This window comes from Nicotiana tomentosiformis, chromosome 2, assembly GCF_000390325.3.
Source record: "Nicotiana tomentosiformis chromosome 2, ASM39032v3, whole genome shotgun sequence".
Taxonomy (NCBI): domain Eukaryota; kingdom Viridiplantae; phylum Streptophyta; class Magnoliopsida; order Solanales; family Solanaceae; genus Nicotiana; species Nicotiana tomentosiformis.
This window is the reverse complement of record NC_090813.1, coordinates 20,461,836-20,477,621: the sequence shown is the minus strand read 5'-3', so window position 1 is coordinate 20,477,621 and position 15,786 is coordinate 20,461,836. Positions and strand designations below refer to the sequence as shown.

General features: G+C 38.7%; 1 protein-coding gene across 1 annotated transcript; it reads left to right on the top strand.

Moving 5' to 3' along the window:
• Window positions 1-1,458: 1,458 nt before the first annotated feature.
• Window positions 1,459-13,859, top strand: LOC138904449 (uncharacterized). Its single transcript, XM_070192949.1, has 3 exons — window positions 1,459-2,056; window positions 2,351-2,587; window positions 13,801-13,859. The coding sequence occupies exons 1-3, from the start codon at window positions 1,459-1,461 to the stop codon at window positions 13,857-13,859; spliced, it is 894 nt and encodes a 297-aa protein (XP_070049050.1).
• The last annotated feature ends 1,927 nt before the right edge of the window (window positions 13,860-15,786 follow it).

Genomic DNA, 15,786 nt, shown 5'->3' with positions numbered 1-15,786 from the left:
AGTGGGGACCTATTGTCTTGCACCCACGTTATCCAGGGGCATAGTGGTGAGTTGTTTCTCTGATCCGTTCTGTAGCTACTAGTGTCTCTCTTTGTATTTTTTTCATTCTGTCTATTTTTATTTCAGACAGTATTTGAGGTTTTGTATAATCTACTAGATGCTCATACACTTGTGACACCAGGTCTTGGCACACACATTGGTCGAGTTTGGATTTTAATATATTTTTTTGATTTTAAATTTTATCAATGTATGCTTAATTTATCAGTTGGCTTGCCTAGCTGTGGTGTTGGGTGCCATCACGACTTATAGGTGAAATTGGGTCGTGACAACATGGTATCAGAGCACTAGGTTCACTTAGGTCTCACAAGTTATGAGCAGGCCTAATAGAGTCTTGCGGATCGGTACGGAGACGTCTGTACTTATCTTCAAGAGGCTATAGGGTATTAGAAAATTACCTTTCTTCATATTCTATCGTGCAATTAATGTAGTACTAAATATCCTTCTTTTATTCTCTCATAGATGGTGAGAACGCGTTCGAATGAAGTTCCAGACCAGGGAAGAGCTACTCCCCCAGTTGCTAGAGGCCGAGGTAGAGGCCGAGGCCTAGGTAGGGCTCCAGCCCATAGTAGAGGGCGAGGACGTCCCAGGACTGTTCCAGTTATGCCGCCAGTGGGTCCAGCAGAGAATCCCATCATTGAGGAGCACGGTGAGGTGCCTGTGGCAGAGCCAGCTCCGGTGGATTTCACATCTGTACCGGAATTTCAGAATGTCATGGGTCGCATGCTGCGGTTCATGGACAATATGACTTAGGCCGGTTTATTTCTGGCAGACCCAGCCACATCTCAGGCGGGAGGGGGAGCACAAACCCCTACCGCGCAGGCTCATGCACAGGCAGCTATTGTATATCAGACCCAGGGTACACTACCCGTGGGTGGAGCCCACCCAGTTACAGCAGCTACACCTGAGCCCAGGCCAGCTGTAGCCGCCGATCCTCAGAATCTATTGGACAGATGGACTAGACTACATCCTCCTGTATTTGGGGGTGAGCGGCATGAGGATCCACAGGACTTCATTGATCGTTGCAGGGACAGACTGCACAACATGAGGATATTGGAATCTCATGGGGTTGGCTTTACTACTTTTTAGCTAGAGGGCAGAGCCCGTAGATGGTGGCAGTCTTATGATCTTGGCAGACCAGCAGATTCTCCTCCTATGACTTAGGACATGTTTACCCGTATCTTCCTTGACAGGTATATTCCACCCTCCCGGAGGGAAGAGTTACGGTTTCAGTTTGAGTAGCTCCAGCAGGGTCAGATGTCAGTGACTGATTATGAGGCGAGGTTTTCTGAATTATCTCGCCATGCACTTATGATACTCCCTAATGAGGCAGAGAGAGTGCGGAGGTTTGTAGCTGGTTTACATACTGGTATTCAGGACACTATAGCTCGAGAGGTTGAGATGGGTACTTCTTATGAGCGAGTTATGGAGATAGCCCGGAGGATTGAGGGTGTGCATCAGCGGAGCCAAGAGCAGATTACGAGAGATAAGCGGTTCAGGTACTCTGGAGAGTTCAGGGGTGCTCTGTATGGGGGCAGAGGTCAGTTTGTGAGGGGGCAGTCTAGCAGACCCCCATATCCAGCACCACCACCTCCTCGAGATGCTCCAGTGCGACCTTATCTCAGTGCTATACCAGAGAGTTCTTACCGCCCACCGGCTATTCAGGGTCCTTCAAGTGGGCATTCAGTTCCCCAGGGCCAGACACTTAGTCAGCAGCCCATCGCACCGAAGAGTTGTTATGAGTGCGGGGATCCCAGTCACATGCGGAGGTTTTGCCCCAGGCTTCGGGGTAGACCAGTACAACATGGTCAACAACCTATGCTTACCGGACCAGTTGCTCCACCAGTAGTCCGACCACCAAGAGGTGGGGGACAGGTGGGTAGGGTCCGTCTTAGAGGAGCAGGTCAGCCAGGCGGAGGTCAGCCAGTTGGCGCTCCAGCTCGGTTCTATGCTTTTCCGGCTAGACCAAATATAGAAGCCTCAGATGCTGTGATTACAGGTATTATTTCTGTTTGCGGCAAAGATGCCTCAGTATTATTTGATCCAGGATCCACGTATTCATATGTGTCATCTCTATTTGCTCCATTCCTGGGTGTTTCTCGTGAGTCCTTGAGTACTCCTGTTTATGTGTCCACTCCTGTAGGAGATTCTATTATTGTGAATCGGGTCTACCGGTCTTGTATTATTACATTCTGTGGTTATGAAACTAGAGCAGATCTCTTATTGCTCGAGATGATCGATTTTGAAATTATTCTAGGTATGGACTGGTTATCTCCATATCATGCTATTCTAGATTGTCATGCCAAAACCGTTACCTTGGCTATTCCATCTTTGCCTAGGCTGGAGTGGAAGGATTCGTCTGTTAGTTTATTTAATCGAGTTATTTCTTTTATAAAGGCTCAACACATGGTTGAGAAGGGTTATTTGGCTTATCTAGCCTATGTCCGGGATACTAGTGCAGAGACTCCGGCTATTGATTCAGTGCCTGTAGCTCGGGAGTTCTCCGATGTATTTCCTTCAGATCTTCCAGGTATGCCACCTGATCGTGATATTGATTTATGTATTGACTTGGCTCTAGATACTCAGACTGTATATATCCCACCGTATCGCATGGCTCCGAAAGAATTGAAAGAGTTGAAAGAACAACTTGAAGAATTACTAGCCAAAGGGTTTGTTAGACCGAGTATATCGCCTTGGGGTGCACCGGTATTATTTATGAAGAAGAAAGATGGCACAATGCGAATGTGTATTGATTATCGCCAATTGAACAAAGTCACTATTAAAAACAAGTACCCGTTGCCGCGTATTGATGACTTATTTGACCAGTTGCAGGGTACTAGGGTATTCTCTAAGATCGATTTGATGTCGGGGTATCATCAGTTGAAGATTCGAGATTCGGATATTCCAAAAACTGCTTTCCGTACTAGATATGGTCATTATGAGTTTCTGGTAATGTCTTTTGATTTAACTAATGCCCCGACAGCATTTATGGATATGATGAACAGGGTATTCAGGCCATATATTGATTCATTTGTCATTGTCTTCATTGATGACATTTTGATCTACTCACACAGTAAGGAGGAGCATCAGCAGCATATGAGAGTAGTGCTTCAGACATTGCGGGAACAAAAGCTATATGCTAAGTTCTCTAAATGTGAGTTCTGGCTTGAGTCTGTAGCATTTTTGGGACATATTGTATCGGGCGAAGGTATTAAAGTTGATCCCAAAAATATTGAGGCAGTTCAAAATTGGCATCGTCCCACTTCGGCGACTGAGATCAGGAGTTTTCTAGGTTTGGCAGGTTATTATCGTCGGTTCGTTGGAAGGTTTTTCATCTATTGCAGCACCTTTAACCAAATTAACCCAGAAGGGTGCTCCGTTCCGATGGTCCGATGATTGTGAGGTGAGCTTTCACAAGCTCAAGACAGCATTGACTACAGCACCAGTGTTAGTGTTGCCTTCCGGTTCGAGGATGTATATAGTGTATTGCGACGCTTCACGCGTTGGCTTGGGTTGTGTATTGATGCAGGAAGGGCAAGTTATTGCATATGCTTCACGTCAGCTGAAGCCCCATGAAAAGAATTATCCGGTACATGATTTGGAGTTAGCTGCGATTGTTCACGCTCTTAAGATTTGGAGGCATTATCTTTATGGGGTGTCTTGTGAAGTTTACACTGATCATCGCAGTTTGCAGCATTTGTTCAATCAGAGGGACCTAAATTTGAGGCAGCGCAGATGGCTGGAGTTACTAAAAGATTATGATATTACTATCCTGTATCATCCGGGCAAAGCAAATGTGGTTGCAGATGCCTTGAGCAGAAAAGCAGAGAGTATGGGTAGTTTGGCTTTCATTTCAGCAGAGGAAAGGCCATTAGCCTCAGATATTCAGTCCTTGGCTAACAAACTTATGAGGCTGGATATTTCAGAGCCCAGTCGAGTTCTTGCATGTGTTGTGGCCCAATCTTCACTATTTGAGAAGATCAAAGCTCGCCAGTATGATGACCCATACTTGATGGTTCTTCGTGAAACGGTACTACGAGGTGGTGCCAAGGAAGTCACTATTGGTGCAGATGGTGTTTTACGACTCCAGGATCGTCTGTGTGTTCCTAAGGTGGATGAACTGAGGAAAAAGATCTTAGAGGAGGCACACAGTTCTTGGTATTCTATTCATCCAGGTGCTAGGAAGATGTATCGTGACTTGAGGCAGCATTATTGGTGGCGACGAATGAAAAAGGACATAGTTGAGTATGTAGCTAGGTGTCTAAATTGCCAGCAAGTTAAATATGAGTACCAGAGGTCATGTGGCCTACTTCAGCAGATAACTATACCAGAGTGGAAATGGGAACGAATTACTATGGATTTTATAGTTGGGTTGCCGCGGACCTTGCGGAAGTTTGATGCAGTTTGGGTCATTGTTGATAGGTTGACCAAGTCGGCACATTTTGTTCCTGTTGTGACTACGTATACTTCAGAGAGGTTGGCCTAGATTTATATTCAGGAGATAGTTCGGTTGTACGGTGTGCCAATTTCCATCATATCAGATAGAGGCTCTCAGTTTACTTCACATTTCTGGAGAGCAGTACAGAGTGAATTAGGGACCCGTGTAGAGCTTAGCACAACCTTTCATTCGTAGACCGACGGGCAGTCAGAGCGGACAGTTCAGATTTTGGAGGATATGCTCAGGGCATGTGTGATTGACTTTGGAGGTCAGTGGGATCGTTTCCTGCCTTAAGCCGAGTTTGCTTATAATAACAGTTACTAATCCAGCATCGAGATGGCTCCATTTGAGGCTTTATATGGCCGTCGATGTCGTTCACATATCGGATAGTTTGAGCCCGGCGAGGCTAAGTTATATGGTACTGATTTAGTAAAGGATGCCTTGGAAAAGGTAAAGTTGATTCAAGAGCGACTTCGTGCAGCACAGTCCAGGCAGAAAAGTTACGCGGATCAGAAAGCGCGTGATTTATCATTTATGGTAGGTGAAAAGGTTCTCTTGAGGGTTTCGCCGATGAAGGAATCATGAGATTTTGGAAAAAGGGGAAATTGAGCCCAAGGTTTATAGGCCCATTTGAGGTGTTGAGACAAGTTGGGGAGGTTGCTTATAAGCTTGCATTGCCACCCAATCTATCGAGAGTTCATCCGATTTTTTATGTATCTATGCTCCAGAAGTATCATGCCTACCTATCACATGTGTTAGATTTCAGCACAGTTCAGCTAGATAATAGCTTGGGTTATGAAGAGGAGCCAATTACCATTGTTGATAAACATGTTCGCCAGTTGAGGTCCAAGAGGGTTTCTGCAGTAAAAGTCCAGTAGAGGGGCCAATCAGTCGAGGAAGCGACTTGGGAGGCCGAGAAAAACATGCGGAGCAGATATCCACACTTATTCAGCACTTCAGGTATAATTCTAAACCTGTTAGAGGACGAACGTTTGTTTAAGAGGTGGAGAATGTGATGACCCAAAATGTCATCTTTAAATTTAATAATTAATTATATGTTCTAAGACCTCAAAAAGTACTATTTATTATTTCTCGACTTGCGTGCACAATCCATAAAATTTTATGGAAAGTTTTTATGTTAAAAATAGATTAAAATGTGGATTAGAGCTTTAAAACTCAATTGAGTTGACTTTGGTCAACATTTTGAGCAAATAAACTCGGATCAGTATTTTGACAGTTTCGGTAGGTCCGTATCGTGATTTGGCAGTTGGGCGTATGCCCGAAATTAAATTCCGAGGTCCCTAGCCCGATATATGGAATTTTGATGAAACAATTAAAAAGTTTAAGTTCAAATAGTGACCGGATGTCGAATTATGTGCAAATGACACCGGAATAGAATTTTGATGATTTCAACAGCTCCGTATGGTGATTTTGGACTTAGGAGCGTGATTGGAAGTCCGTAGTGAAATTTGGGCTTGAAATGGCTAAAACAAGAATTTAAGTTTGAAAGTTTGACCGAGGAGTTGACTTTTTGATACCAGAGTCAAAATATAGTTCCGAAAATTTTCATAGCTATGTTATGTCATTTATGACTTATGTGCAAAATTTGAGATCAATCGGAGTTGATTTGATAGATTACGACATCGAATGTAGAAGTTAGAAATTTTAAGTTTCATTAAGCTTGAATTGGAGCATAATTCGTGGTTTTAGCGTCGTTTTATGTGATTTGAGGTTTCAAATAAGTTCGTATGATGTTGTAGGACCTGTTGGTATATTTAGTTGAGGTCCCGAGGGCCTTGGGTGGATTCCGGGTGGTTAACGGATTGAATTTGGAATTTGAAGAAGAGTTGAGGCAGCTGATATCTGGTGTGATCGCGGGTGCGAAACATCTACCGCGGGTGCGAAGCCGTGGATGCGAAAAATCCATCGCGGGTGCGAAGCCGCGGGTGCGAAAAATCCATCGCGGGTGCGAATCCGCAGGTGCGAAAAATCCATCGCGGGTGCAAAAAATTTTGCCGCGGGCGCGATGATCGCTGGGCAGTGAGTGTTTAAAGCGAGGATTTGAGCATTTTTGCTCATTTCTTTATTCTTGGACAATCTTGGGAGCTTCTTGAGAGGAGAATTCACCTAGCAACTTAGAGGTAAGTTAATACACACCTATTGCAAGTTAAATACATGGTTTATATATGGATTTAGACATGTAAATTTGTAGAAATTTGGAGTTTTTAAGAAAAACCTAGAAATTGATATTTTTTATTTTCACCACGGAAATGGTTATGGAATTGGATAGAAATTATATATTCAAGTTCTTGAGATTATGGGTAACGTTTTCATCCGAAAATTTCCAAAATCCGAACACGTGGGCCCGGGGTAAATTTTAAGAATTTTACCATTTTGGATAGGGTAATTTATTTAATAGATGAGTTTCGAATTTATTGAACATATATTAATTATTTTTATAACTTTTAGATAGTTTCGGATTTTTTCGGCATCGAATCGAGAATTTTACACGACGCGATAATTGAAAAGTGGACCTTGAGACGAGGTAAGTCTCTTGTCTAATCTTGTGAGGGGAAAATTACCCCATATGGATTAAATTGAATAATTATTGATAATTGCGGGGGCTACGTACGCACAAGGTGACGAGAGTCCGTGCGTAGCTACTATTAATGCTAAAGTTCGGGTAGTTTAGTACTCAAAGCATGAATTACTTGTGTAAATTATATTCCTTGTTTAATTAATATTATTTGATATATATATATATATATATATATATATATATATATATATATATATATATATATATATATATATATATATATATATATATATAGTGAATTGTTAGATCACAATATTAAAGGATGTAAAAATTTATATGTTTGATTTTCTGTTTAAAATTAATTAATTCTTAAACGAAATTATTCTTCCTCCCGAATTTATCTCATAATAAATATATTTTTCTTCCGGAGGTACATAAGAAAATGTCCTCCTTTCTTGTGGAGCGGGCCGAACGCCTCGGCAGGATAGATGCATCTATGGATCGCGCCGCACGTCCCTCGGCAATGTACATGAAACTCTGGATCAGGCCGTACGTCCTCGGCAGAAATCGTGCCTAATAATATTAATAATTACATGATACTTTAATAATTTATTTCAGCTTGCGAAGCTAGTTGATAAATTGAAAAAAACAATTCTTGGAATTTAATTAATATATTGAGAATTGTTGCATTTGAAGAAATTTGATTATTTCCGCTGATTTGATAAATTATTTTAAACTCTGTAAATCATACTGATTTAAATATCCTAGTTCTATTTCAATTATTATTATTATTGACCCATAGTGAGTGTCAAAGTCGGCCATCTCGTCTCTACCACTTCGAGATTAGGCTTGATACTTACTGGGCACACGTTGTTCACGTACTCATACTACACTTGCTGCACTTTTTGTGCAGGAACTAAGGCAAGTACTAGTGGGGGACCTATCGTCTTGCACCCACGTTATCCAGGGGTATAGTGGTGAGCTGTTTCTCTGATCCGTTCTGCAGGTTCTAGTGTCTCTCTTTGTATTTTTTTCATTCTGTCTATTTTTATTTCAGATAGTATTTGAGGTTTTGTATAATCTACTAGATGCCCATACACTTGTGACACCAGGTCTTGGCACACACATTGGTAGAGTTTGGGTTTTAATATATTTTTTTGGTTTTAAATTTTATCAATGTATGCTTAATTTATCAGTTAGCTTGCCAAACTGTAGTGTTGGGCGCTATCACGACTTATAGGTGAAATTGGGTCGTGACAAAATCTGCCGGATCGTCACTTGAATAGATTTATTGCACATCAATATCACCATTTTTCTGAAGATCATGTGTGTAGAATAATTTTGGTGAAATGTATTTCGTTCTATCTCCTTTTATAAATCATCCCTTTAAATGGGCTATGCATGCAGCATTGTCTTCGTATAAAATTGTGGATCTTTTATCACATTCCAAACCATATTTTCCTTGAATAAAATGAATCACTGATCTCAACCATACGCATTCCTTACTTGCTTCACGAATAACTATTATCTCGGCATGATTTGAAGAAGTAGCAACAATAAATTACTTTGCGGAGAGTCATGATATGATAGTACCTCCACATGTAAACACGTACTCGGTTTGAGATCGAGCTTTATGTGGATCAGATAAATAACCTGCATCTGCATAATCAATAAGATCTGCACTACCTTTGTTAGAATAAAATATACCCATATCAAGTGTTCCCTTTAAATATCGCAATATATGCTTAATCCCGTTCCAATATCTCAGTGTAGGAGAAGAGCTATATCTTGCTAATAAATTAACAAAAAATGTTATGTCATGCCCTGTAGCATTAGCAAAATACATAAGTGCATCGATTGCACTAAGATAAGGTATTTCGGGACCAAAAAGTTCATCATCCTCTTCTGGAGGTCGGAACAAATTCTTATTCACTTCAAGTGATCGAACAACTATTGGTGTACTCAATGGGTGTGCTCTGTCCATGTAAAAGTGTTTTAAGACCCTTTCAGTATAGGCAGATTGATGGATAAAGATCTCGTCTACTAAATGTTCAATTTGCAGACCAAGACAAAGTTTTGTCTTTCCAAGATCTTTAATCTCAAATTCTTTCTTAAGATATTCAATTGCCTTTTGGAGCTCTTATGGAGTTCCAACAAGATTTATGTCATCAACATAAACAACAAATATAACAAATTCTGATGCCATTTTCTTTATAAAAATACATGGACAAATAACATTATTTATGTAACCCTCTTTCAACAAATATTTACTAAGACGGTTATACCACATACACCCAGATTGCTTTAAAACCATACAAAGATCTTTGTAATCTGATTGAATACATTTTCCGAGAATTTGGATTTGCTTCATGCATTTTAAATCCTTCAGGGATTTTCGTATAAATTTCATTATCAAGTGAACCGTACAGATAAGCTGTAACTACATCCATGTCACGATCCAAAATCCCACCACAGGTATCGTGATGGCACCTAGTCTCTAAGACTAGGTAAGCTTATTTCTATTACATTTCGAAGCCTTTTTTTTTTTTTAAACTATCAATTAAATAGGTAATCAAAACCAACATCGGAACACATATAAATATAACAACCTCCCAAGACTGGTAGTACTGAGTCAGGAACTCTAACTGAATACATGAAATGATTTCAAGGATCGAATACCCAATACTGTTTGAATAATAAATAACAGTACAATAAGATGGAAAGACTCCAAAGAACTGCGACGACCAAGCAGCTCTACCTTGAATCCTTGTGATCTCACTCTAACTCTGTCTGAGTCAGATATCTCCAATACCTGGCTCTGCACAAAAATATGCAGAAGTGTAGTATGAGTACACCACGGTCGGTACCCAGTAAGTATCAAGACTAACCTCAGTGGAGTAGAGACGAGGTACAGTCAAGACACTCACTAGTCTATTAACCTGTGCAATATAATATACAAAATAATAGGAAACAAATAACAATAAGGGCAACATAGTACAACCAGTGATGTACACAACAAAACAACAAGAACACCATTAATATTACTCAACGAATAATAAATACAAGTACACCAAATTAAATCAAGTTCTTCAAATAAATGTCTTTCCAATGTAAGTACTTCAAGTATAAATCTTTCAAATATAAGTTTTGTTTTTCAATAAAAATCCTTAGAATATAATCTTGTCAAATAAATATATATTTCGAATATACTCCCTTCAAATAAATTTCTTTCAACTATAATTCTTTCAAATAATATTTTTGGAATATAATTCCTTCAAATAAAAGTCACCTTGTGACATCTCATTTCATAATCATAAAAATACGGGTCTCAACCCACTTCCATATTTTCACGGCACCTCATGCCCATATTTCTATTACAACTGCATGGACAACTCACGTGCCAATAATATCAATGTATATAAGATCCACATGATCAATTAATTCCACTAAAGTGAGTTTACAATTTTTAAATCAAGTAAGAAATCAACAAAGAAATGAATTTATTTTAGAAATCATTTGGGTGAAGAAAATAACATTGCACTTAAATTAAAGCATCAGTTAAACTACTGATTTGGATGTAATACTATTTAATTTAAAATATAATAATAATTTTTTTTATTTAAATCAACTCAATCATCGAAAATCAGTAAGAAAACCCAGAAATATACTTCTTCAAAGTCTCGTACTAAAAAGCCAAAGCTAACACGATACAACTAGGAGCACAAAACACATAATAATAAAGTCAACTAGTACATCACGGAAGAAGACAAGAATTTACATATTAAATGGAACAAAATTACCCCAGACAAGAACATAAATAAAGATATATCAACAGGGCACTCCAGAGGTACCGCCTCGTAGTCCCAAGTCATAAATAAATTCACAATATCTCATTTACTTATATTACCGCGGGAGCCTTCACATTTAATATTTTTTAAAGAAATTATTTTTTTCAAAATAGCATCCCGCGTTTTAGCCACCCTTATCACACCGCATGACTTCTAGTAGTTCCCCTACTAGCCACGCGTTTCAAGCCACCCTTATCTCACCGCATGCATTTCAACACCCTGGCCTTATATCACCGCATGACTTCTAGTAGTTCTCCTACAAGCCACGCGTTTCAAGCCACCCTTATCTCACCGCATGCGTATCAATAGCATAATATTTCATAAATCGCACCTCAAGTGCTCAAATATCACAACATAATACAACTTGCACCTCAAGTGTCCCAATATTACAACATATCACAAATTGCACATCAAGTGCTCAAATATTACAACATATCATAAATTGCACATCAAGCGCTCAAATATTACAACATATCACAAATTGAACATCAAGTGCTCAAATATTTTAACATATCACAAATTGCACATCAAGTGCTCAAATATTTCAACATATCACAAATTGCACATCAAGTGCTCAAATATTATAACTTTTCACATAAATCAATAATACCTTATTTTTCCTCCATAAGGAGCCCACGGCTCGATCATAATGTGTACAACATCTTAACAAAATGTTCGGGAGTGAACAACTCAACCGAATAATATTTCACAATTTGGCACTTTACCTCGACATGATTCACGACCTTTATAATTCAATACCAAATTTTTCAACAACGTGAACTGAAAAGTAATTCATCAAGGAACAACACCTCCTTTAAATCACAACTTCAAGAAATAAATAGATTTATTCTTCTTATTAACTAAATTTTCCATTTAAATTATCTGTAGGAAAAATCAATAATGAAAGTGTTTCCCATAAAAATGGCAACTCAAACAAACACAGAGTTCACATAAAAATCAAGTGGCAATCACACCAAATTATCATATAAAAATAACCTCGGCAAACAAGGAATGGGGCATGACAAATAAGGGATTTAATAAGTTACAATAATTTTTCAATTTAATACTTAAGGGCGTCTACGAATTTCAATCGATATAATATGCACATATAAACCAAGTACGTACTCGTCACCTCGCGTTCATAATTTTCAATTACACAATTTTTCACATAAGACTCAATGCCTAAGGGTAATGCCCCACTCAAGGTTAGGCAAGATACTTACCTTTTTGAAGTTAGGTCGATATTCCAAAATAGCTTTCTTGCTTGAATTGACTTCTGGACGGCTCCAATCTTTCTTGAGTCTTCCTTACATTACTACGAATTTTCAAAAATTCTAGCAACTTCAATCTATTTAGAAACATAACAAAAGTGAACCATAATTAGGAAGATTTTCATGATTTCAGCTCATTTGAGCATTTTATCAATCACTAGGTGTGCAAATTTGGCTACAAGGTTCTTCTACAAGATTTTCTTCATTCCACAACCCAATCTTTACTTATTTGATCTCAACAATCTTCCCACAAACCTTATTGGTACAAGCATATGTACATAATACTCTTATACCCAAGAATCATACTCCCAATCACCAATCTTTTACCCCAAACTCGAAATTGAAGACTAGGGGTTGAATCTTACCTCTTTGATGAAGATCTTGTGATTAGCTTCCTTAATTCTTGAAGATTGGATGATTAGAATGTTAGATTCCCTCCTTCTCTCTCTAAAATGCTCTTACCTCTCTCTAAAACCCACAGAAAAACACCCCAAAATAAGCCCTAAAGCCTATTTATCAAAATGGGGACGTGTTATGAAAATAGAAAAATTAACCCTCCGAAAGCAGGTCTGCGGTCGCATAATGGACCGCAGAATGGGTATGCGGGCCGCAAAATTGATCGCAAAATCGGTGCCCAGAACTGGGCTCTTCTGGTCCATTCTGCGACCAGTTTACGGTCGCAGAAGCAGTTTTGCGATCGCATAACTGTTTTGCTATCGCATAATTGGTAGCAGAATTGCATTTTTCTAGCCTTTGGTAATTTAGTCATAACTTCTTATAGGAATGTCCAAATGATAAACGGTTTAAAGTGTTGGAAACTAGACACATGGAACTTTCTTTTGATAGGTAACACACCATATATCTCTTCATATAAAGAGACGTATGCTCGTTTGAAGTTAGGTCTTATGCGAACTCACTTGAAACTTTAGTCTATTATGAAATTTCCAACTTCAACATTCGATGCCGAAACCTAACGAATCAAGTCCGATTGACCTCAAATTTTGCACACAAGTCATAAGTGACATAACAGACCTATTTAAATTTCCAGAATTAGATTCCGACCTCGTTATCAAAAATTCAACCTTCGATCGAACTTTCCGAAAATCGTCTATTTTCCAACTTTCGCCAAAATAAGTCGAATTGTCCTACGGACTTCCAAATCCAAATCCGAATACGTGCCTAAGTCCAAAATCACCATATGAAACTATTGACATCATCAAAATTCTATTCCGGGGTCGTTTGCTCAAAAGTCAACTCTTTCCATTTAAGCTTCAAAATGAGAATTTCTCTTTCAATTAAATTCTAAATCTTCCGAAAATCAAACTCGACCACACCCGCGGGTCATAATACATATTATGAAGTTTCCAGGGACCTTAAGTCGTTGAACGGGGCGTTAATTCTTAAAACGACAAGTCGGGTCGTTACAATCCATTAGATATATTTCAAGCTTTTCATGTAGTGCTAAAATGATGAGATATCGAAATGTTATGGCATCCATAACAGGTGAATATGTTTCATCAAAATCGACTCCAGGTCGTTGTGAGAATCCTTGTGCAACAAGGCGAGCTTTGTATCTTTTAATTTCATTTTTATCATTCCTTTTTCGCACAAAACCCCATTTATGACCAACTGATTTTATACCACCAGGTGTTTGGACTACTGGTCCAAAGACCTCTCTTTTAGCAAGTGCATTCAATTCTAATTGAATTACCTCTTGCCATTTTGGCCAATAAGATCTTTGTCGACATTCTTCGACATATCGGGGTTCAAGATCCTCACTATCTTGCATAATGTTAATTGCAACATTATATGCAAAAATATTATCCACTACTACTTCAGATCGATTTAAATTAATCCCTTCACCGGTAGAACTTATTAAAATCTTCTCACTCACTTGAGTCTCGGGTTCATTGATTTCTTCAGGAATCTTAGAACTAATCAGATCTTTGGTCTCTTCAGGAGATCCATTCGTAGTATCGTTATCATTTGTCGCTTTTCTTTTTCGAGGATTTCGATCCTTAGAACCCAAAGGCCTACCACGCTTCAGGCGTGCTTTAGGTTCATTAGCTCTCATACTAGTAGATGGTCCTGCCGGGACATCAATTCGGATAGACACATTCTCTGCAGGGATATGTGACTTAGTTATCCTTTTCAAATCAGTAAATGCGTCTGTTATTTGATTTGCTATATTTTGTAAATGGATGATCTTCTGGACCTCCTGAGTACATATAGGGGTACGTGGATCAAAAATGAGATAATGATGAAACTTTTCACATAATTTCTCTTTTGATTTCCTTTTTCTCTCCCCCAATTGTGGAAAATTTATTTCATCAAACCGACAATCTGCAAATCGAGAAGTAAATAAATCTCCCGCCAATGGTTCAAGATAGTGAATAATAGAGGGTGATTCAAACCCAACATATGTTCCTAACCTTCTCTATGGGACCATCTTACTGCGATGTGATGGTGCTACTGGCACATATACAGCACATCCAAAAATTCGTAGATGGGCAATATCTGGTTCATGACCAAAAACTAATTATGATGGAGAATATTTATTATAATGTGTCGGTCTGAGACGGATAAGTGATGCTGCATACAAGATAGCATGGCCCCAAACAGTAGTGGGCAATTTTGTTTTCATAAGTAGTGGTCTTGCTATCAATTGCATGCGTTTAATAAATGACTCTGCAAGGCCATTTTGAGTATGAACATAAGCTACAAGTTGTTCAAATTTTATCCCAACTGATAGACAATAATCATCAAAAGCTTGAGATGGGAATTCTCCAGCATTATCTAGGCGAATAGCCTTTAAAGGATAATCCGGAAATTGTGCCCTTAATCGAATTATTTGGGCTAATAGCTTTGCAAACGCCAGGTTACGAGATGATAGTAGGCACACATGAGACCATCTTGAAGATGCATCTATTAGGACCATAAAATATCTAAACAGCCCACTTGGTGGGTGAATGGGTCCACATAGATCCCCATGTATATGTTTTAAAAAGGCAGGAGATTCAATGCCAACCTTCATTGGTGATGGTCTAGTGATCATTTTGCCTCTATAACAAGCATCACAAGAAAATTCATTATTTGTAAGAATCTGCAGGTTCTTTAATGGGTGCCCACTCGAATTTTCAGTAATTCGTCTCATCATTATTGATCCAGGATGGCCCAAACGACCATGCCAAAGCACAAAAATATTTGAATCAGTAAACTTCTGATTTACGATAGAGTGCGCTTTAACTGTACTAATGTTTGAATAGTATAAGCCAGAAGATAAAGTTGGTAACTTTTCTACAATGCACTTCTGTCCAGAAACATTCTTTGTAATACAAAGATATTCCATATTCATTTCATCTACCGTCTCAATATGATACCCATTTCGGCGGATATCTATAAAACTTAACAAGTTTCTTTGGGACTTGGAGGATAATAATGCATTGACTATAATAAGTTTTATTCCCTTAGACAGAAATATAGTGGCTCTTCCGGAGCCTTCAATCAAACTTATATTATCAGAAATTATTGAAACATTTGCTTTTTCCTTATGGAAATAAGAAAAATATTTCTGATCTTTGAATATGGCATGAGTTGTTCCACTATCAATTACACAAATATCTTCATGATTGG